Source organism: Pleurodeles waltl, chromosome 1_2 (genome assembly GCF_031143425.1).
Source record: "Pleurodeles waltl isolate 20211129_DDA chromosome 1_2, aPleWal1.hap1.20221129, whole genome shotgun sequence".
Classification (NCBI taxonomy): domain Eukaryota; kingdom Metazoa; phylum Chordata; class Amphibia; order Caudata; family Salamandridae; genus Pleurodeles; species Pleurodeles waltl.
The window spans coordinates 653,234,998-653,259,642 of NC_090437.1; the positions used below are offsets into that span (position 1 = coordinate 653,234,998).

Genomic DNA, 24,645 nt, shown 5'->3' on the forward strand with positions numbered 1-24,645 from the left:
AGAAGAAAGAAGGAGGGAAGAGTAAGATGAAAAACCATCTCAAAAGGAAAAAGCAGAAACAGCAAGAGTGGGCCAAAGGCGCAGGGAGTTTCTCGTAATGGATTAAAGAGACTAGAGGTGGACTGAAGACTGCACAGCCTTGGTAATCGGCGTGCTGCAGGCTTATGGACAGAGAGTTGGGCACTGGCTCTTTTTCTTTTAAAAATTAAGCACTGCTATGTACAGAGTATAATTTTCAAAGTGATACTCCCTGTTGACAAAACCAGAAGTCAGCTGTACGCTTGCAATATATTTTGGTAATTAACATATAAAGATAATCAGTAAACAACAGTGATTAAAAATACAGATATTTAATGACTGAAAATGATTGTATGTTCCAGCTAGCCTGTGCAATGAATGCACATGTCCTAGCTAGTCATTTCAACACAAGTAACTACATTTGATTAACGACGATTCACCCTAAATTTTCTTTTCTTTTCATATTCTAGTGTGCATTAATCTGCGAATGCCCTTCCTCAGAAGTATTAGGAGGCAAAGACAACTTACCTCTACTCAACGCAGGTATGTGCCATAGAATCATCCAAAAATCATAAAATGCTAATATTTGAAGAATGTCTGGATCATTTTTGACCAAATCACCCTCAGTTGTAAAATCCACTGCTTTATTAATTTATTCATTATTAAAACAGTTATATCTTTTGAAGTCTTGTAATAATGAGCCTCGAGCCAAATCACCGGTACAGTGTTCTATTAGTTATATGCTCTGGTGCATTGCCTTTTTTCATAATGTAAAACTGAAATGTCTTTTCTCGGAGTGTAAATCACCTCCCTCCCCCTCATCTCAGTGAGGATTATAGCAATAAATGTTCACCTTTTTGACACTCATTGTTATTTTCAGGAACACTTAAATATGCCTTTTTGTCTTTCACCATAAATTAAAACGTAGATGTCTTTAATTATTTGTGTTTTCTGTCTCAGAAGTTTTCAAGGCTGTTCATGTATTTTGTACTTCGCCAATATATTATTCCATTTGTATTACTGGTACTAAATTATTTTGCATACCCTTGTCTATTTGGTCCTTGCTACACCACTCAGCCACCTCTTGAGGGCATAATTCTCAACCCTTGCATGTATAAACTCAAAAGTTTATTAGGTCTCTTCTTACATTTAAAGTACATTTCTGACTTTTATTGGATTCACCAAGAATCACAGCCGGAGCACTCCTGGAAACTCAGACACTCTTAATGGTATAGCAGTACCCCATTTTCTCCAAATGTCAGTAGGCAGATTTCTGGAAAATGGGAATGGAACCTGCATGATTAAAGTATGCAGTACTGTATACTTAGACACTACGCATCTTCCTCTTCACAACGAAAAATCCCCGGATAAATCTATTTAACATGCTCACTGCCTTCTTTTCCCGCTTATGGAGGACACTTTCACTTGCGTAAACTAGGAAGGACATTTTCACTGGAGTAAATTTGTCAGCGTTATCAGGGTGGGAATGTACACGAATTAAGCATTTTCACTTACATCTGCAGGATGGCCCACTGTGAAATGATCCTTAACCCGCCCTCGCCATGAATGTAGGAACAATGACATGTCTGTGATAGTGTTGAATTTCTCACTATTAAGTGCACTTTATAACTAACATTTTCAACAATCCAGATTCTGAATCTAATTCCTATGTTTTTTTCTGAATCAAAGTGGGACTTTAAGGTGCGTACAGAGGAAAAAGCAATCACACATTACACAAGTTAACATAGCCTTATGACTATAATTGAATAGTCCAATGCCTTAAAGTATGTACCACATGTAAAAGTCTTACATTTACCATTTGAGAGATGGATTTTAGTTTCAAATGCACAGAATATTCTTCAAATACAGAGAAACTAAGCAGTGTTAGCTTACTTTATCATAGGCTATCCGTTTGCACCAGAAGAAGACAGGATGAACAGTGAAAAGCAAATGCCTTAACTTCGCACATTTGTCATTAATCAAGTGAGACTTGACAGATATTGTAATATCAAGTTCATGGAACAAATAAAGCCGTGCTCCTAAGCAAAAAGCATCCTGGGTTAGGGTACTTGTGTTTTTGAATAATTTTTAATCCATTCTTATTTCAATTCTGTGAAACTAGAATCATACATGTAGATAAGAATACCGACTTACACTGCAAAATTAGCAAAATAAGTAAAATGTCATGTGAATGGGAATGTGGCTGAGCTACCTAGCATCAATAAAAATATAGAAATTTTAGGCCGTGATTACGAGTGCCATAGTAAATTGCGACACCCTTGCAAATGCCTGTTTGCATGCTTTTTGCAATTTTCTAGGTGACGAGGTTTTCACCACCCCTCAGCATTTTTGTGGGTGAATATCTGCAGATAATTTACCAGTGAAAAGGCCCAGTAAATACCGGGATTTTGTTTTTGGTGGGGAACGCACCTAAATCCTCATGTTCTTCTTCGTTGCAATAGTGAAAACTCTTATTCCTTCCCCCTGCCCTCAGATATCTGTGTGCATGCCCCTGCTCCCTCCTTTTTGCTTGCCATGTTCCATGGACCTGCCACTTCCCCTCCTATCTAGTCTGAGTGTTCTCTGTTGAGCTTCCCACCCACCTTCCCAGCATGGTCAGATGGCTGCAGCATGTCCCTGCCACCTTCACTCTGCCAGTTTGAGTTCTATGCCCTATCCCTTCCCTGCTGTCGTCCATTTTGCTGCCACTTCCTTCTGCCCTCCATGCTGAACCCACTTCTCCTGCCTACCCTGAGTGGTCTGTTATGAAGCCTCTTACCATGCTCTCTCTTGTCTGTGTCTAGCCCCTTCCCCTCCCTTCAGTCCTCCATGGTACTTTCTGTATGCCCTTGCCCTCTTTCCTCTTGCCCACCATGGCCGTTGTGCTGCCATTAAGCCTCCCTCTTGCAATGCATGGTCTTCTGTGCTGCCACAGCCCCTCCCACCTGCCCTGTGTGGTCAGCTTGCTGCCTCTGACTCCGCCCACCTTCCTTCCATTGTCTGTGTGTTTGCCATTATAGTGTCACTGTTGCCCCCATGGTGTGTTGTGCTTCCAGTGCCCATCCTGCCTGCTCTCCATGGACAGCTTGCTGCTCCTGCCCTGCCCCTTGCCCACTGACCTCTGTTTTCCATGTACAGGCTCCTATCCCCTCCCTCCTGCTTTGTCGAACACATTCACATACCCCTGCCCACTTCCTCCTGCCCTTGATGGTCCATTATGCTGCCCACCATGTCTGTCCGGTCCGGTCAGCTTGCTGCCCTTGCCTCTTTTCCCTCTGTTGTCCATGTGCATGACACTGTCCCCTCCCTATAGCTTTCCATTGTCCATTATGCTGTACTGCCATCCCACTTGCCCTGTGTGGTGTATTGTGCTGCTGCAATCCCTGACACCTGCCCTGTATGGTCAGTTTGGTGCCCCTATCATCTCCCTCCTGCCCTCTGTTATCCAATTCCATGTCCGTACCCCATTTCTTCTGCCTCCATGATCCAATGTACCATACTTGGCACAGTATTCTAATGAACAACTAGATTGCTAATATTCTATTTTTATTGCAAAGATGTGGCACGCCTGACATCATTGTGATGTAATCAAAACTGTACTACCGAAAGCATTTTCTTTAGAAATTATAAAAATGTAAGGGTCTTATTCCCCTAGAAATTATGGTTATTGCACTAAAATGAGCACATATTTTCTGAGTTCTCAAATAGTGACAAAGAACTTTTCAATTAATTTCTATCTTTATGTTCTTTTATCCAGTTGATCACTTGATTATTTGTTACACTTAGGGGAGAGGATGTGGCGTTATGGCCAGAGCCACAGACTTTGCTACTGAGGAAGCAGATTCGGCGTCAACTCAGTGTCCTGTGATTCTGGGCAAATCACTTAATCTCCCCATGGCTAAAACCAAAATGAATGTGTCCTTGTGTAATGTAACTGATGCTCATGTAAAGCACTCCAGTACCTTTGCTTCAAGTCTGTGCTATATAAAACTGCAAAAAAAGCAAAAAACGCTAAGTGTTTTGCACACTTCTGACATTGGGCTATACTTAGGCTAGCTTTGGGTGATGTTTGTGCTACTTTTGGGCTCTTTTTTCTCTGGTGGTCATCTTGGGAGACATATTTGTTATAAAGCTCTCTAATTTCCTAATTTACTGCAATATCCTCAGTAGAAAATGCTTTCAGTTTTTACTTTGATTTCATCAAGATGACGCTCAGATGTGCAACACTTTTGGCATAACTTCAGAATGTTAGCACACTAGTTGCTTCATAGAACACTGTCGTAAACCTGCTGATCACCAGGGAGTTAAGTGGCAGTCTACTGCTGGTGTTGAAAGTGCATGTTTCAGTCTTCATGTCAGAATGTTTTAATTAATTAGAAGAGGAACATATTTGAGAACTCACTTCAAAAGAGACCTGATTTGTCTTTCTACAGCAATAACCATGATTTTTTGACAAAATGAACCTCCTCCGTTTGTTCTTTTCTACGTTAAATGTTTGTAGTTTTACCAGTTTGATTCAATCAAGATGGCTTCAGGTGTGCCACAGTTTTGTCATAAGGCTGTTAGCACTCTAGTTGTTCTTTATAACACTTTGGGAGGCTACAGTAGAACACAGGGACCTCAACTGATATGCTGCTCCTGTTGAAAGTACATGTTTGAGAGACTTCATTTTCATATGGCTGAGAACGAAAGTGTGAATTTATAGAAAATATGCTTTCATTTTAGCTTCCAGAGCACCTTCCATAACATCTATGGGAAAATCATGAGAATATAGTTTTCTCTCAAACATGATTCATAAAACCCCAGCAGAAAACTTTATCACAGGGTAAAATCACCTTAGAACACACTACAATTCCTAAAATTAGTATGGCATCATCAACAAATGATTTATATTGTAACTAAAATCTGTTATCGAACTGCTAACGCGTCCCTTTATGATAATTTATTACACATCAGGACTCGTTTTAGGCCAATGAATCTTTTGACCCAGTTGAGAGACACCTTAGGACGAGATAACTAATCAATATGTCAATCAATACGTCAATAATGTCATCAATATTTATCACAACAATACATTTCACTTAAGCCAGTTGGTACCTAGAAAGGAAAAGCAAACAGACAAATCACAATTTCATTGTCATAGTTACCCTCCAAGGTTTAGGTCAACGTTCAGGTTCAGTCTTCGTCTTCAGGACATCAGTCAAATCGCCATCAGTCAGAATTCAGCTCCGGGGCAAAGGGGCATTTCCCTCATAAGGAGGTAAAGTGTAAAATGGATAACGTAAGAAAAAGATGGTTTAAGTAAAACCAAAGTAAGTCACCAAACAGAGTGACAAAGTTTCTGGATAAGATCAATAGCATTCCCTACCTAATTCTAAATGGCTCCCCGTGTCATGGGTTTTTATCCCTTTTTCGTTGTACATTCCCCTAAAATTTCATTGGTCATTGATTATACCCCACGATCTTCACCCAGTTAGAAAACAGATTATTTCATTAATCTTTCACCCCATATTAGTTTACAGACATTTTATTGGTCCATATGATTGACGTCTTCGGAGGTAGCACGTCCGGTATGATTTCATCCTTCTTAATTCTTTGCACATCTTTTGGTCAGTAGCTCCATTGTCTTCACCGGTTTAAACGACCTTGTACATTACATTAATCTACACTGTTGCATTTTGACTAACATTTTCTACAAGCAATATGAATTTCGTGAGAACGGATCTGCTATAGTTACATTCAGCTTCTAGTTTGAAGAAAACAAGAGGTCATATCCTTTTGCGAGTCAGCACACTGCAAGTTAGGAAAAATACATTTAATATGAGAGCCAAGCAGCTAAGCTTCGGCTCATGCTAACTTAAGGCCTACAAGGATTTCAGCACAAATTCAATAACGTAATCATTAATAATTAGTATAAAACTTATTTAGTATAATAATTAATAAACATACAGGGCCTGATTACAACTTTGGAGGAAGGTGTTAATCCGTCCCAAAAGTGACGGATATACCACCAGCCGTATTACGAGTCCATTATATCCTATGGAACTCGTAATACGGCTGGTGGTATATCTGTCACATTTGGGACGGATTAACTCCTCCTCCAAAGTTGTAATCAGGCCCTTAGTTATTTTTATTAGTCCACGTATACATTGGCGGCCACTCCCCGTGGTCAAATTTCAAGTGCACGTTTAAGCAAGAATTCATTACTACAGTTTCTATGCAGCATTATCACACATTAATTCATAAACATTTCATGTTAATATAGATTATATAAACTACGCTCTCTCAACCCTTTATACAGTCTCATTTTTGTGACCCTCAAAGCCTGCCATTCACTACAATGCATTTCGAAGGGGTCCTTGTCCCAGAGTCCCGGAATGGCTGCCACAGCATATATATATATATATATATATAAATATAGATATATATATATATATATATATATATAAAATCCACAAACGGTGAGAGACTGCTCACCGAACGGCTGCACCAAGTCAGGTATGGATCCAACTAAAAGCAGAAGGAAACAATGATCTAGAAATATAGTTCATCAGCTTTTATTTTTCAATAGTGGTCAAAGTAACGCTGTCTCCACCAAATGTCTATGCATTTCGGCTACCGCCTTCTACTGGACATTGACAGACATCTTAAACACACCTATAAATACACAGTTAACCCCTCATTTGTTTTAGTGACACACTCTGCTCAATTATATGGCGGGCATCTTTAAGCATGTAAAAATATATAGCGCACACACTATCAGAATGGTTAAGATGGTACTATTGATTAACAAAATTCTAACAATGGATTAAATATTCAAGGAATAAAGTGCAAAGTGGCCAAATAATTTAAATAAATAGATAAAAATTCAAAAATTCCAATTACTTAACTCAAGCCACGGCATATTATTACATACTCAATTATGAATGTTAAAAAAAAGCATTCCTTGTATTGGCATAGACACACTGATGAAGTCAAAGAATGATTATTTATATAAGTAGCGAAAATGCCGACCATATGTAGCATATCTAAGATATTGCAAAAGATCAATATAATTGACGAGAACAGTGCGTCTATAACTATATGTGTAATCTCATGATTATTCGCATGTGTACAATAGTATGTGCGATCGACCTATTATATTGTCAAAAAATTGTACGAAAGCAGCCAAATCTTATAAAGTGCCTAGTGCAAAACCCACCTACATACATACAATCATTAAACAGTGTATAAAAGACAAAAAAAAAGTGCATATAAGTTCCTAACAATTACATTCCCAGCTTCTTTGTATGAAAAAGTTCACATATTGTAACATGATGATCAATGAAGTATTGTACCTGTTATGGTACATGTGAACCAATTATTATCGAGAATCATGATTAAGAAAAAATTAATATATATATATATATATATATATATATATATATATATAAAAATAGCAATGCTCTAAATAAATCTGAGATTTGATTCATGTCTGTGATCTCAGGAAATTCACAGATGCACATATAATTCAGCATCCAAATTGTGTCCCCATGGGCTCTCTGAGCCAAGCAAAAATATCATCTTAGATTCCATCTGTCTCAACTCTGATGTTCTGTCACCTCCCCGCGGACTCATTTTGATAGTTTTAATTCCATAAAATATCAAAGAACTACAGTCTCCTGCATGGACATCCCAAACATTTTTGGCTAAAGGATACAATCTATCACGATTTTTTATCGCTCTGAGATGCTGTAAAAATCTAACCTTGAGTTTATGAATGGTGCTGCCTATATATTTCTTTTGGCAGCCACATTCAATAACATAAACAACATACTCAGTGTCACACGTTATCCGATCAATAATGTCACAATTCTTGCCATTAAATGTGCTATACTGTAGTTCTTTGTATTTAATGCAAATTTACATGCTTTGCATCGACCACATTTCCAAAAGCCTAAGCTTTTCTTTGTTAACCAAGTCATACTTTCTTTGGTTGAAAAAAGACTCCTAGTTAGATGATCTCCTAGTGAGTATGCCTTCTGATAAGTGATTTGGGCATGTTGCCAAATAATGTCTTTAATGTGGGGATCTTGTTGTAAAACATGCCAATTTCTTTGTATAATATTTCTGAGTTCTATGTGTTGTTGATTGAATTAAAAAAATAGTCGCAGTGGCGATCTATTATCATTCAAATTATCATCCCTAACTACGTTCTTAAAGAGTAATTCATCTCAAGATTTATTCATCACTCTATTCTGTGAATCAATCAAAATCTTCAGGGGATAACCTCTATCTAAGAATCTTTGAATCATAGTTGCAATTTCAGTTTTGAATCCTTCATCATCAGAACATACCCTGCAAGCCCGCAGGAATTGACTATATGGTATACTCCATTTTAATGCCTTTGGATGGCCACTGTTACCATGCAATATAGAATTACATGCAGTTGGTTTACGGTATACTGTGGTTTCCAACTTATCATTTTTGACTTCCAACAAAATATATATATACATATATATATATATATATATATAAAACAAAGGTAACAGGGACCTTATAGATAGATAGACTCACATTTGAAGCGTACAAAGGCTACAGGGACCTTATAGATAGCATTTTAAATGTCCAAACCATAGAAATTTAGCAGTTGTAGTTAGTTATTTCAAGTAATTATAGCTCACACCCTAAGGTAACTACAACTCGCACCATCGCCATGCACAGTTTTCTCTTCAATAATTTGACTGCTAATGATACAGTGATATTTTTAAAGATGTTATGAAAGTTGTCATGAGTGCAGTAATATCTGGGGTAATCAGCAGTGCATGGTGAGAGCGGGAGTAAAATGTAAACCCAACTATAACGTCTGTGTAACCTTTGCTTTTTTTAGTGAATTTCTGTTTTTTCAACAATAAGTAATTTTAATTACTTTACATTAACCCAACCACTGCTGCGCATGGCCTTCAGAAATGCGCAGCTGGGGTTGGCCACAGGGCCTGCTCCTTTAAGAAACTAATCCCGAGGCATGCCTAGCCTTTGGCCATGCACAGTGGGGAATGGCTCCAGGGCTTGTGGCCAACCCCTGTAAGTATACAACGCCATGCCAAGCATGGCCTTTGGCCATGATTGGCGGAGGTTAGCTGCAGGTCATGGCTTACAGTCAGGTCCTGCAGCCTACCACCTATAAGCACCCAAATCCCCAGCACACACCGCCTTCAGCCGTGTGTGGTGGGTGTTCGCTGTGGGCCTGCATGCAGGCCAGGCCCTGTGGTCTACCCCCTATAATCACCCAAGCCCGTACAACGCACACGGCCTTTGGCCGTGCACGCTGGGGTTGCCTGCAGGGCCTGGCCTGTGACCAGGCCCTGCGGCCAAAACCCCATTAAGCAACCAAGCCGCACACAGCCATTGTAAAAGAAAAGGGAACAGGTAGGACTATCCTGACCGCGTTGCCCAGGTACTAAGGGACCCCACCAAGGCAAAATAGCATTTGTTTTTATATTTTTGCAGAGGATCTGTGAATTCTGCGGAAAAAAAATAAAAAAAATAAAAACACGGTCTCCCACTCTTGCTCTGTATAACCCCTGAGTGGGGTAGATCCTGGGGACATGTGGAAATATTAAAAAAGGAGGGGGTGCATGGATGTTTTAAGTTCAGGTGCTACATGAAAGACCAATGCATGTTCCCTATTTCTGATGTGAAAATAGCCACTGTGAATATTTTTATAGGTATCCACACCAGTTCTCAAATAGGCACCATAGAGTGAGGGCAAATCGTATAGTGTTGGCTGTATGGAATTATTAAATTGACGTGTGCCAAACTGATCATTTTTTCCCTTTGGTTGTTCATGAATAAAAACTTCCGAAAATTAATAATGAAAGACAAGAGGACCTGCATATTAAGTTCTAACCTTGTGTATGGCCTGCAATATTATTTAAAGATGCACTGTAACATGTGAACAAAATTGTGAATGCAGATTAAAACCACTTTCTTGATATCTCTTTGTGAGCAAATTAGAGTAAATAGCACAAGGGGAATTCAAGATTCAAAACTTGGACTGTAATGACCAATGTTTTTAGAGATAGCCCAGTGAATAATTGACTTGCTTCCTGTATCTGGTGTAATCAGCACTTATGGCCAGATGTCTTTCCAGCCAGAGGCTTTTTATTATGTACTGAATCACAATTTGGGTGTGCAACCAAATACCCTTTTGGTGTTTGGAAGGGACATGTTTTGGGCGTTCTTTCTAACTACCACATTGAATTGGTATATATTAATGTTTTGTGACCAAAATCTGGCTGTACACATTAATACTTTACCATCTACTGAAAGGTAGTGGTAGTTCATTTGCTCCCTTGGGGACCCTTTCCCCTTTGTGAATATTGAAACAAATATGTTTTAGGTGGTCTATGGTCATTGGTCCCATGGACCATTTTATACTTCTAAAAATGTTAGAATTTTTTTTTACCTTTTTTAATTCGTTCTGTGTTCCTTTAAGGAAAATAGGCTGCATTTCAAAAAGGAAAATTGCTTTAATTGAAAGTAATCACAGACGTTATGGTCTGCTGATTGAAGCAGGCCACTATCTCTATGAAGACTGGGATTCCTAGTGTATCACAATTTGTGACCTACCTCTTTAATATTCATGAGGTAGGTCAAATTGCAATACACTAGGAATTCTATTTGCTGCCTAGTATATAGGTAGGTTGGCTCAAAAAATACCACACTGGTAGCAAAAATAAGTGTTTTGCAACCAGTGCTACTTACATCTGGCCTCTAATGTATGTATTTCTGTTGAAGCTTTAACATTGGGATCTAATTGCACATGCTCACGGGAAAGCTTTCTAAACAACGCATTGTAAACTACATGGGCGTTTACCAGGGAAGTGTAACAACGCTTGCAGGAACAATGACTGTCTTTTTCTGTGCCTTAACCACGCATGTGCCAAACTATGCATATGCGTGGTTAAGGCAGAGAAAAAGGCTGAGAGCAGTACTGTATCGGGAGAGGATAGGGTGAGGTAAGTGTAGCTGGAGCAGAGTTGTGGGTAGTTTTTAGGGGTGGGGTGGATTAAGGGCTGGGGGGGTCTGTTGCTATTTTTTTAGGGAAGGGGTGAAGGGTTTGGAGAAGTTTAGTTTTTAGGGCTTGGAGTGGGGGTTACTGAGTAGATTCTTTTTTTATGGGTGGGGTGATGGGGTTTGGGTATTTTTTGGGCTTATGGTGGGGGGCGGGTAGTTTATTTTGTAGGGGTGAGGAAGGTTTAAGGAAGAGTGGGAGGAAAGGAGGAAGAATCAGGAAAGAACGTGGTGAGGTAAGTGGGATTGGATTTAGAGCTTAGGGTGGGTGGGGGTCGGGTAGTTTATTTTTTAGGAGCGAGGGTTGGGGTAGTTTTCTTTTTTAGGACTTAGGGTGGGTGGGGGTTTGGGGTAGTTTATTATTTAGGGGCGAGGTGGGGTAGTATATTTTTTAGGACTGGGGGAGGTTTAAGGAGGGCAGGATAAGGGAGGAGGGAAAAGGAGGAAGGATCAGGAGAGGACGCATTAAGGTTAGTGGGGTTGGGGCAGGGTTTTGGGGGGTAGTTTTTAGCGGTGGAATGGATTTAGAGCTTAGGGTGGGTAGGGGGGTCAGGGTAGTTTATTTCTTCTTAGGGGCAGGAGTGGAGGTGGTCAGGGTAGTTTATTTTATAGGGCTTAGGACGGGTGATGTATCGGGGTAGTTTACTTATTGGGGTGGGGAAGGTTTTAGGGTTCAGGACGGGTGGGGGATGTTGGGGTAGTTTAGTTTTCAGGGGCAGGGTTGGGGTTGTTTTTTTAGGGCTTAGGGTGGGTGGGGGAGTCAGGGTAGTTTTGTTATAAGGGGTAGGGAAAGGTTTTAGGGCTCAGGACGGGTGAGGGTAGTTTAGTTTTTGGGGGCAGGGTTGGGGAGGTTGGGGTAGTTTTTTAGGTTAAGAGGGGGGTTGTATGACAGAATCATGCACACCGTTTCCACATATGCCTTTACCAAGTATGCTTCCACAACAAAATTAATTGTAAAGGCATGCGTGGAAAAGACGCGGTTATGGTTTCGACTGCGTTGTTAAGGCATGCGTGGTTCCGCCATGCATGGTTCTGTCATACAACCATGCTCACGATCACAATTTTTTGCGCTAGTTATATGTAAATTAGCTTATACTTGATACCAGATAACAGAATACGTGCTGGACAGCTCTTGCTCAGTAATGGATGCCTCTCTACCAACACCAACTCTGCAAACAGCGTTTGCTGCTTTAAGACTCCATCTTTCGTTAATACCCAATCTGAGAGGTTGTTGATATGCATAGGGTGACACTTCTGATAACGCATCCCGACCTAGGTAATTTACTTACTCTGGGACTCGTTTTAGGCCAACTAATCTTTTGACCCTGATTGGAGACACCTTAAGCCGAGATAACTAGTCAGCATGTCAATCAATAGATCAATAACCTCATCAATATTCACAATAGAAAATCAATCAAATTAGTTAGTGACATTAATAAGAATTGAACCACACCCTGACCTTTCAGCCATGAATAACCACACAGAATTTAGTACGATTTATGATATTTATTCCCTATTTGTTACACTCTACTAGTAAGTTTATTAGTCTCAGTACCGGAAAACACATCAGCAATGTGACAATGTGGAAACTCGAATAAGACTTCATCAAAGCAAATATCATAAACATTAGAACAAAGCACGACGTCAATATGAATCAACTTTAGCAGAGTATCATTAGTGCATTATTCAACAAAACATAGATTCAGTCATTTGTCTATTTGCGTCCATTTAGTGAACCCCTTAACTGACCTCGAATTATCATTGGCATGTTGGGCTTCATGCAAAACAATTTAGCAAAACCAATTTAGAAAAACTTATAACTATGGTCTTTGTCAAAAGAAGCAGTTGGTACCTAGAAAGAAAAGGCAAACAGACCATTACAATTTCATCATCATATAGTTACCCTTCGTAATGGGTCAGCATACAGAGTCAGTCTTTGTCCTCAGGACATCAGTTGATTCGCCATCAGCCAGGATAAGCAGCAAAGTTCAGCAAGACAGGGCAATAAGGAACACTTCCCTCATAAGGAGGAAAAGTATGAATATCGAGCAAGGCAAGAATGAGGATGGTTTGAAGAGTCAAACTGCAAAGTCTTTAAGACAGACGGTCATAGTAACAGCACGAGTGACATAGTGGCTAGGTAATAGCAAAAAATGGCACATAATGGCTAATTTCTCCTTGTGACACAGGGTTATATTACTCTTGTTGTACAGTCTCCTAATTTCCAATTGGGCAAAATTTGGTGCATCATATCTCCATCCAATGATCGGCTTGTCACCTCACTACAATTTTCACTTAAAACAGTTCTCACGTAGTTTATTGGCTCCTGTAATTGATGCCTCCAACGGGTAGAATGTCAGGTTCACATTTTTATTCCAGCGGACTCAGTCAGTAGTCCCATTGTCTTTACCAGTTCAGGCGACCTTGTACCTGTTGCAAGTTTACACTGTTGCATTCAGCATGAATGTCTCCTTGAGCAAGTCGAGTCCCATGAGAAATAATTTACTACGGTTACACACATCTTCTAGCTTCTGGAAAAGTACAGCTACATGTCCTTCAGCAAGTCAGCACATTGCACATTAGAAAAAACACATTTAATATGAGATCGGCAGCTAGGCCCCGACTCATGCTAAGGCCTAGTGATTAATGTAGCAAAACCTTAACATATAACTCTTAATACTAATACAAAATCACACATTAGTACATCAATAATTCATTATTAGTCAATTTCATTAATCATCGTATACATTGGTGGCCACTCCCCGTGGGCACATTTCACACGCATATATTAAAAGCACAGCAAAAACATTTTCTATGCGACATCATTATACATTATTTTGCAAGCATTTCATGTTAATTTTGATTATAAAAACTACACCCCAACACTTCTGTGTTTTATAAGGGTCCCTGTGAGATGCATTTGTAGCTAAATACAAGGTTTTAGCTTTAAAATCCACTCATTTTGTCAAGGCTGCCTGCGAGGAGGTATTTTTCTGCGATGGTCTAGTCAGACCTAATATCGGCAGGAGTGTCCCTTTATAATACTAAATTTGCACTGGGTGCTTAAAGGGTCACAGATACAAACCTTTGCACCTTCTACTATTTTGTTTGACAATAGTGATGCTGCTGTTGTGTACAACCATTAAAAGGGTTTTATGCTTGCATGTACATAATAAGTTACTTAATCACACACCTTTCTGTTATTCTGTTGCGACGATGTCCATAATGTTTCATATTTATTTTTACAGTTTCCACCCTAGACAATCGTCGTACAGAACACTACAATAAGGGAAATGCGCTTCTTTTGACTCTTTCTCTGATAAATTATCATTGTATCGGTTTTCGTGCTAAACTCATTTCAAATAATCAAATGAGGTAAACCATGCATGAATTACATGAATGGACTTCTTGCACTTCATAATTCGCATTTTACTTCCGTGACAGAAAAACTCAAAAAGATTTGTATTGCTGTCTTAAATAATTGATGTATTTTTTGAAAACTTTTGATGCAAAACACATGAAGACGCAGTCAAGCTCTAAGCCAAAGATCCCTGTAGACTTAGGAACTGCTTGGCACAATAACAATTTAAATCATACCAGCCTGCGCTGTACAGAGAATTATGTCAATCCCGCTTGTCTTCCCTATTGATATTCCACGTATGTCCCTCAGCCCTGGTTAGTGTTAGTCCCTGCTGAGATGGTTGAAGAGGTCATGGGTTAATATTCTTTTAGTAGGCTGTTGATGTTTTTTGCCATGGTTTTATTGACGTTTTACCGTTTTGCAGTAATAATTTGGAAACGTTGCAATAAAGACTGGCACAAAATAATTGTTCGTCTTTATGTACCGCAGCCAAATACCCATAACCAATGAATCATTTAAAAGAAAAAAAACACGTCGAGATCAGACATGTTAAACAACTAACCCCTTAATTTTAGGGGATCGATGTGGGTAAGGGAACTTATTTATAGTAGCCCACCTTGGACGCAGGAGTACAGTGTATCCTTAATGAAGAGGAAATGTACTTATTGTGAGCTAGAGTGGTGGTTACAGAGAAACGAGAAAGAGAAGAGAGGTCGCCCAATAGACGAGGTTATTCAATGTTGTGGAGTTATTTATTCCACTGTTCTGTTGTAGGTGGTTTCTTTGCTTTGCAGCTCTGTGCTATTAACCTTTTTTCTAAAATGTATAAACCTGTTTTCAAATTAACTTTTTTCGGATGACGTTACAGACCTGATAAGAAGGTTTTAGGTGAATAATTGAAGCGTATGTCTGTTACTGTATGGTACTTTGTGTGACCAGGTCCCAGAAGATGAATAATTGAGTACATGTCCAGAACATGGGAGTCCATTTAATTTCATCATACATATTTTGAGTATCTGTCTGGGATGGTAGAGATTATTTTATGCAAAAATTAGGAGGTGCGATATGTATAATGGGTTATGTTGTTTTGAATTACTTTAAATCTTGCTCTAATTGAGACCAGTTTTGGGTAGGGCAAGATCTGTATTTATTCCCTACCGGATATGTCATTGCTTAAATCAATTGCTGAGGTTACTCTCAAAGAATGAAAGTTGGGTTCAGTCAGCTTAGTTAACTCTGTGTATATTTGTATACCCCCTGGAAAGAAAAAAACATGTCTAGCAGTGTCTCCAAGATCACATGCGTTGGGAGGAACAGACTGTTGCTGCCTTATCTTCTTTATGGCAAGTCTTTAATGTTAGAAGGTGTCCAGTTGGTATCAGTAATTCTTGTTGTGGTGCCTGGGATGTGTGGCGCTCAGTAGTGGTATTTAAGTCTTACACATTAACAATGCCCTCCTGTAGGAGTCTGGCCTGGTTAGTAGTGGGTACCTAAGGTGCTTTTACCTTATACCAGGTCCAGTTATCCCTTATTAGTGAAATGTAGGCAGTGTTCTAGCAGCTTAGGCTATCTAGGGGTAGCTATAGCAGAGCAGCCAAGGCTGAACTAGGAGACATGCAAAGCTCCTGCAATACCACTTTAGTTACACAGTATGTATACACAATAAAAGACAATACTCAGTGTTACCAAAAATAAAGGTACTTTATTTTACTGTAGTGACACAAGGCCAAAAATATCTTAGCGGCAATACTCCTTCTGGAGGTAAGTATTATACACAATATATACACTAGTAACCAAAATCAGGTAGGTAAACAGTCACAGAATAGTGCAAATAGTAGAAAATACAATAGATTGCAATGGGCCTAGGGGGAACACAAACCATATACTAAAATAGTGGAATGCGAATGTTGAATTCCCCCCTAGGCAAGTGTAGTGTGTAGAGGGATGCTTGGAGTATAGGAAAACACCAAAGGTAAGTAAAGTACCCCTCCCCAGAGCCCAGGAAATCAAGAATAAAGTACAGCAAGCTTCCTCAGAACACACCACAAGTCGTGATGAAGAATTATGCAAGAACCAAGCAAGACTACGAGCAACCAATGGTGGATTTCTGGACCTGAAGACCTGTGGAGAGAGGAGACCAAGTCCAGAAGTCAAAGAAGAGTCCGGGAAGAACAAGAGCCCCTGCCCACATGGAAGAAGGTGCATGGATTCTACGGTTGGAAGAAAAGTACAGAAATGCACCAAAGAAGATAGCTGCGGGTTCCTGCTTGGTGCAAGAGATATCCCACGTTGAGTTGTTGGATGCAGGCTGTTTGCGTCGCTGGATTCCACCAACAAGCCTTTGTTCACGCAAGTATGTGGTATGCGTCAGAGGAGCTGCCTGGACCCAGGAGGGACTTGGGGGTCTTAACTCGGACTATGAAGACAGAGGGGGCTCTCAGCACTTTAGAGAGCCCTCAGGAGACCAGGCAGCGCTCCCGGGAGTCCCAGAGCATGAGGACAAAGAAGATGCAAAGTGCGGTCATCACAGCACTAGACTGGAGGATCCCACGCCGCCGTAGAACAACTCAGGGAGCTGTGCATCGCAGGATGGAGTGCTGGGGACCTGGGCTATGCAGTGCACAAAGAACTTCTGGAAGAAGTGCACAAAAGCCCAAGGAGCTGCAGAAGACGCTGTGCACAGGGGTACTGTTGCAGCATGGGGAGGCAAGCTCTTACCTCCACCACATTTGGACAGCTGGACCTTTGGACAGTCTGGGTTACTTCAGTCCACCACATGTGTTCCAGGGATCATGCTCATCGACAGGAGAAGAGTCCCAGAGTACTGGTTGTCATTGCAGAAAGATGCCTGCTGAAGCAGGGAAGTGCCCCCCGTCACTCCACAGGAGATTCCTTCGGTTCTTCTGGTGCAGGATGAAGACAGGCAGTCAGAGTGTGCATACCTTGGAAACTGTTGCAGTTGCTGGCTGGAGTTGAAGTTGCAGGTCACAGGAGCCTTCCTGGATACTTTGTTGCAGTTACAGCGGTTCCTGTAGCAGTCTGCGGTTGATCTAACGGTCAGAAGCTGAAGCAGAGGAAGCAGAGGAGTCCTGTAGGAATCTTGCAAACCGAATCTGAGCAAACACCCAGAGGAGAGACCCTAAATAGCCCTGAGAGGGGGATTGGCTACCTACCCAGGTATGCACCTATCAGGAGGGGTCTCTGACGTCACCTGCTGGCACTGGCCACTCAGAGGTCTCCAGAGGGTCCCCACACCTTGGCATCCAAGATGGCTAACACCAGGGACACTCTGGAGGAGCTCTGGGCACCACCCCAGGGGTGGTGATGGACAGGGGAGTGGTCACTCCCCTTTCCTTTGTCCATTTTCCCGCCAGAGGAGGGACTTGGGGTCCCTGAACCGGTGTAGACTGGATTATGCAAGGAGGGCACCGTTTGTGCCCTTCAAAGCATCTCCAGAGGCTCTGAGAGGATACCTCTCCCATGCCTGCAACACCTATTTCCAATGGGAGAGGATGAAACACCCCTCTACTAAAGGAAATGCATGGTCATATTCGGAGTTACCATTGTGAAGCTACATATATGTATTGACATAGTTGTAGTGCACGCTTATAATGGTGTCCCGCACTCACGAAGTCTGGGGAATTGCCCCTGGACAACGTGGGGGCACCTTTGCTAGTGCAAGGGTTCCCTCACACACAGTAACTTTGCACCCAGCCTTCAGTAAATGAAGGTTAGACCTATAGGTGACCTATAAGTTACTTAGGGCCAGATGTATCATCACAGCCCTTTGCCATGTATCACATTTGCGATTCGGTAATAGCAATTTCTTAAAAATCGCAAATGCTATTACCGAATCGCAAATTGCGATACCGGCCCCCCTTCGCAGCTATGGGCCTGTTGGCCCATATCTACAAATTTTTTGCATTTCCACAATTGCGATTTCTGAACCAGAAATCGCAATTTTGGAAATGCAAAAGCCCAGGGTGCTGGGGGCCTAAGGCACCCTCTGCTGCACCCCAAAAAGGTTTTGGGGGACATGTAAGGTGCACACATGCCAAAAGGGCTTGTGTGCTTTACATGTTCAATTTAAAAATGTATTTTAAATGCATTTTTAAATTTTGCACCAGGTTACCACCTGGTTTCATTTCATGGTATTTTGCATGTGCAAAATGCCATTCTGCGAAAAATCGCAATTTGTGATTTTTTGCAGCATCGCCTTGCGATGTGGATTTCGCGAATTGCAAATTGCGACTCGCAAAACCAGGTCGCAACGCAAGAAATCGCAATTTTAGCGATTTCTTATTTGTGGTCTGCGAATGCCTTTCATGCATCGCCGACCACTTTTTTGCACTCGCAAACGGCTGAATTTTGCAATTCGCACCGTTTGCGAGTGCAATTTTTTTTCATACATCTGGCCCTTAGTGCAGTGAAAAATGGCTGTGAAATAGTGTGTGCACTATTTCACTCAGGCTGCAGTGGCAGTCCTGAAGAAAGGTTTGTATGAGCTCCTTATGGGTGGCAAAAGAAATGCTGCAGCCCATAAGGATCTGCTGGAACCCCAATGCCCTGGGTACGTAGGCACCATACACTAGGCACTTATAAGGGGCGGGGCTCCAGTGTGCCAATCAGAATTGGAATATGGAGTCACTAAACTGTAGTGACAAATTTTGTAAATAGCGAGAGCATAAGCACTGGAGTTCTGGTTAGCAGAACTTCAGTGACACAGTCAAGCATACTGACAACAGATATAGGCCACAAACTATGAGCACTGAGGTCCTGGCTAGCAGGATCCCAGTGAGACAGGAAAAGCACACTGACAAACAGGCAAAAATTGGGGGTAACATGCCAAGAAAGATGGTACTTTCCTACACACACCGCCTCAGTACAGGAACGCAAGTCCTTATGCAACATTGTTTTCTGTAACACAGGTAAGCATTGAAAGGGCACTGCTGGTGCACATTCTACTTTTGTGGTTGTCTTTCAAGGTACACTATCCCAACATTGGTTAACCACCTCCAGAAGTGGGCTGGAAATCAATGCTCTAGTCTGCGCATTCCAAATTCCGGCTAAGGGAGTACCCGTCCTTACTATGTCTTGTATGAACTTAGCCTCTGGAGAAGGAGGGTAGCAGTTCAGTGGGCCACCCATTGAAGTTTGGCTGTCGATATTAATTCTCCAGATTGGGTGTCATTAACCCTCCATCTAATAATAGCCATTGGATCTTTGCCAGAACCACACTGTATCTTCCTTCCACCCATATCAGCATTTGTAAAACTGTATCAGAATCACGAGCCAGAAAGTGCACCAGTATTGTTGCAAAGATGTATGAAAAACACTGTATTTGTACTATTTAAGAAATGGAGATCAGGCTTGTTACTGAAAAGGGCAACCTGTTCCATATACCCTGCTATGGGTTTCAGTGTTAAAACTCAGGATTTTGCTTTGTCTACATGCAGTCCTGAGATGGCACCAAATCCCTTCACCACTTGTAATCTATTAACTAACAGATTCACCAGATGCCATAAGTATAACAGTATTTCATCAGCATACAGGGAGATGGTGTGAGCGACACTTCTTAAAGGTACATTATATCCTGGGGTGAAGGTTTGAAATGTAATTGCCTGTAGTGCCATGGCTAGTGAGATGAATATTGGGAAGAGTGGCCATCCTTGACATGTTTGTCTCCTGATGTGAATCAGTGTGGATATCACCCTCCTCTTTGTGACCCTTGATGTGGGGGTTAGTCTACACTAATTTGATCCAGGTCATTTTCTCTGAAATGTGCTGAATAGATAACAGCAATTCACAGAGGCAAATGCCTTATCCATATTGAGCCTTCTAATATTGAAAGTGATGCATCTTTGGAGTTCAAACCCAGACTGGTCTGAGTGCATCAGTCTGGTGAGCTAAGGGTATTTTACTATTCACTTGTGTTTTGCCCAGGATTTTACCATCAGAATTAAGAATTGGAGAGGGCAACATGATACCATATTTAGTGATGATAATCTTTGTTTCAATAGGACCAATGTGGCTGTGTTAACCTCCGTTTCATTGTTGCTGGTACATTGATAATACTTTGGGTGCTAGTAATTCTACATGGAAAATATAAAATTCGGAAAACCCTTCACTCCCAGGGTTTTTTCCTGGTGCTACTTGCCTAATTGCTATTTTAATCTCCACAATACTAAGAAGTTCCTCAAGACCTTCATGTTTTGTATTAGGTTTTTTAGTTTGAGTGCATTTAAAATAGTCAGTGACTTCAAATGAAGTATAGGGTGCTATAATATTTATACATCCATTGTTAATTTGCTCTCAAGAGCTACAAATCTTGCAGTTTTGAGTGTTTATCACTGTAATTGGTTTGCACAGGATTCATTTTTGATTATGCATTCTATCAGTCTTCCTGCTCTATCTGCTTTGGTGTGTTGCCAGGCTACTGATTCTCTGCAATCATACTATCACAAGCAATCTACCACATCATACGTTTTCCTAGTTTGTATCAAATGGAGTGGCAGTTGGTGATGGAAATCACTATCACCTAAAGTTTTTTTTCTTTTTTTTTTTCGGTTTCCTGTCTAACATCATCTCTGTTGATGGTTTTCACCTCATAAGATGTCTGTATACACATGCTCCTAAGATGAGATTTGAATGCATCCCTCTGAAACCTAAGGTTTCCCATTAAGTCTTCATTACCTTTGAAATATTGGTCAATATACATTCTAATCATTTTATAGAATGGTGTATCTTGGAGACACTTAGAGTGTAGTCTCTATATAGGGATGCAAGGTCCATATGTGCCCCCAGTATAAGTGTACTAATGCTGTATTGTAGTTAGATATGATCCAGCCAATATGCTCAGCATATTGTATGCTTCCCTGCAGATGCTAATTGCAGGAGAGCATATCCAACATGGAGTACAGATCATGTCTGTGTGAATTCACCTCAGTGGGCTTCAGTTCTCTTCATATAATAGATAATGGCTATTCTCAAAGACAGTTCCTGAAGCTTCCGACTGTCTTACAGACCAGTGTACCTGCGAGTAGCAGGCATGATCTGTATTATACTAGCTCTAACTCCTTCAGAGTTCATTAAATGCATTTCTTGCAAGCATGGTAATATCCAAAGCCGTTCTGCAAATATAAAAATGTATTATGTCTCTTCATTGCGTACCCCATTCCCCTAATTTTTGAAGTGATGATTTTGTATTTTGTGGACAAAATCACCCTTGGAAGGGTTTTGTATCTGGAAGTTTGCCACTTTTCGATTTGCTCTGATCAATACCCTGTATTTATTGATATTGTATTGTGGATGACTGATATTGTGCAATGTATGTGTTATTAGTCGGAAGATTTAACAACGACCAGCCCTTGGCTTAGTTCTGAACTGTCTGAGCCCTACTTACATAATGTGAGAATTTCCCAACCCTAGTGGAAATCATAGTGCTTGTACAGGAGAATAGATCAGGGGGAAGAAGATGTGAGTTAACTGTGATACCATGTGCCTTATGTTCCTGCTTTCCACAAGCCAAAAACAATCTACAAAGCAAGTGTGTTATGCTCAGTAGCTGCGTCAGTGTTATGCCCACTTAGCTCAGATGGTAACTCAGCCATCGTCAATAAACCTCACCTAAAATGACATGGAAACCTAATTACTAATCTGCGAGGTGTGCACCAATTTTAACCAGTATACATGCAGTTCCGGATTATTGCTTGTATGGTCATTTTTCAAAGGCTTGATCTGGCATAGATTTGTTAAATGAGCTCATTCTCATGTTCTGAGTCAGCTTCTTAAGTCTTTGGGGGTCATTCCGACCCTGGCGGTCGGAGGGCAGCGGAAGCACCGCCAACAGGCTGGCGGTGCTTCCTGGGCTATTCTGACCGCAGCGGTAAAGCCGCGGTCAGAAAAGGGGAACCGGCGGTTTCCCGCCGGTTTTCCCCTGGCCCAGGGAATCCTCCATGGCGGCGCTGCTTGCAGCACCGCCACGGGGATTCCGACCCCCTTCCCGCCAGCCTGTTTCTGGCGGTCTTCACCGCCAGAACCAGGATGGCGGGAACGGGTGTCGTGTCAGAATGACCGCCTTTGTCTCTTAGAGAGAAAAGTGGACATGTGGTGTTTGGCAGCCTTCCTGTCCTCTCATTCCCTAGCTTAAGCTGAATTTAAGAAGCAGTGGGATTCCTTGTCAAACCTTACTTTCAGTCTTGTAGGAAATATCAACATACACTTAAGGTTAAATGATCCCAGTGCCTGTTTTATTTCCTAAAATGTATTGCATTGTTGTTGCATCCTACTGTATAGTAAGGGAATAAGATGATCTTAACATCTTGAAACTTATACAAGCCAACTGCAACATGGGTCTCAGTCCCTAAGGTCAGACAATGACCATTCTATATGAAGTGCCAGGCAGTGGGGGTTGGGTGGATACCCTGTACACCAATTCCACCAAGAAGACCTTAGCATGGGTAGTCGAAACAGCCTTCGAGGAATAGGTCCGTATTGGTCTCTTTTGTTTTCTTGAGGAGGCCAGTGATGCGGATGCTGTTTCTTCTTGAGTGGATTTCTCAGTCCTTTGGCCTATATTCAAGATGGCATATCTACTGTATTCCTCTATTTCAGATAATTCCATACAAAGAAAATGCATTGCTCATTGGAGTCTGATAGGGCAGTGTCATCTTTATTCCTTTTGAACAATTTTTGTTGGTCAGCGGGCAAAAGTGTGAGATCTTTGGCCACAGTATCAACTTTATTATCACGAGCTTCACTGGAGTCAGAAATGGCTTTGAGGATAACATCCAATTGATTTTTCATTGGAGAACCAGTTGCATGCTCCTCTGTTTCCAAGTCCAGTTTTTTATAGTTAGTTCACTGTCTGAATGTGGTGTCAACAAGCGGGTGAAGTGGAACATGTTGATTTCATCTTACCCATCATAGAGTATATGTATTCAGCTGGGTAGGCACTTCTATTATAATGTGTGTGAGAGCTCCTTTATGAAGTTATCTGCAAAACTTACTGGCAATGTTTCTCTACATCGGCATCTAGGTATCCTTTTACAAGGCAGACTAGAGAGTGAGAACTTCTAAGAAAACAGCAGCAGTGTTAAATGCAGTATAGGGCCTACTGTCGACATTGAGGCCTGTAAATGATACCAGCTGTCTTGTCTGAGGTGAAAGAGCATTATAAACCCAAGCAGGATGACCAGTGTCAAATCCGACCCTGATTATGATGCTGCTTTGGCAGAACCCCATAGGGCAGTGCGCATTTGAAATTCAGTTGGAGTGTACTGGCTTCTTTTATGGTGGCCCGCTCCCTACGTATTCTCAGTATGAGAGGGGGTCCCTATCTTTGCCTATTTCCAAGAGAAGGAGAAGAGCAAAGGGAAGCATTACAGATAAGGGCAGAGCATTGACAGGGCTCGGAGGTAAGTGTTAAAAGCTTTGATGTGTCTCATGAATAAATATCTCCGTGTCTAACCTCAATGAGAGCGTCCCCAGTCAGATGTTGTCAAGGCTCGAGGCCAGTCCCAACAACCCACGACTCAGTCACTGGTTCCTCAAGACACGTCACCCCCGTAGGCTGTGAAACCGCTTCCCAAACAGGAACTACCCATTCCCAGAGTCATTGAAAAGGATGAGGAGGGACATAACTTACACCTGCTAAAGCCCCCATTAGCATCAACTTCCCAGTGATGAAATCCTGTGGTGTTGTGAGGCTAACCTGGGTAACCATCAACGGTTCCACAGAAAACAGTCAAGTGCTATATCAGAGACAGGCCACCTTTCGGTCGCCTGTTCTCTTTTCAAATGCAAAGAGCAAATTTGTAAATTTACAGTAAGATGTTGAAGCAGCCATTAGTGGTTTGGGGGCATGTTTCGACCAGCCAACCTAAAGCAATGCCTACTTGATGAACAATAAACAAATGCTACGCGAGGATCCCATTTACTGACATACTTATCGGATGCTAAAAGGCCTTCTAATGGACAATGTCATATTATCTTTTATCACCCAACCAGACACCATCAAGCAAAGGAACTCTCTAGAACCTCTATTGTTGATGAAGTAAGACTGAATACGAGAAGGAGCTTTTCTCTTTTCACTTTGTGGCCTCTTTAAGCCCTCTGGAAACTTAGGGCTTCGCCAATTAATTGTCTTGAGGTGACCCTCCGATGTAGCCCTTCCATGTTAGATCACTTGCCATTTTCTGGTATGTTAGCAG

General features: G+C 41.3%; 1 protein-coding gene across 3 annotated transcripts in view; it reads left to right on the forward strand.

Annotated features, from left to right (window-relative positions):
• The window catches only part of INPP4B (inositol polyphosphate-4-phosphatase type II B), a 2,522,842-nt gene that overhangs the window by 1,575,952 nt on the left and 922,245 nt on the right, over positions 1-24,645 (forward strand). For all 3 annotated transcript variants that reach the window (XM_069242568.1, XM_069242569.1, XM_069242570.1), the window contains one exon: positions 489-561. In XM_069242568.1, coding sequence (XP_069098669.1) covers positions 489-561 — 73 coding nt within the window. The remainder of the gene's footprint in view (positions 1-488; positions 562-24,645) is intronic.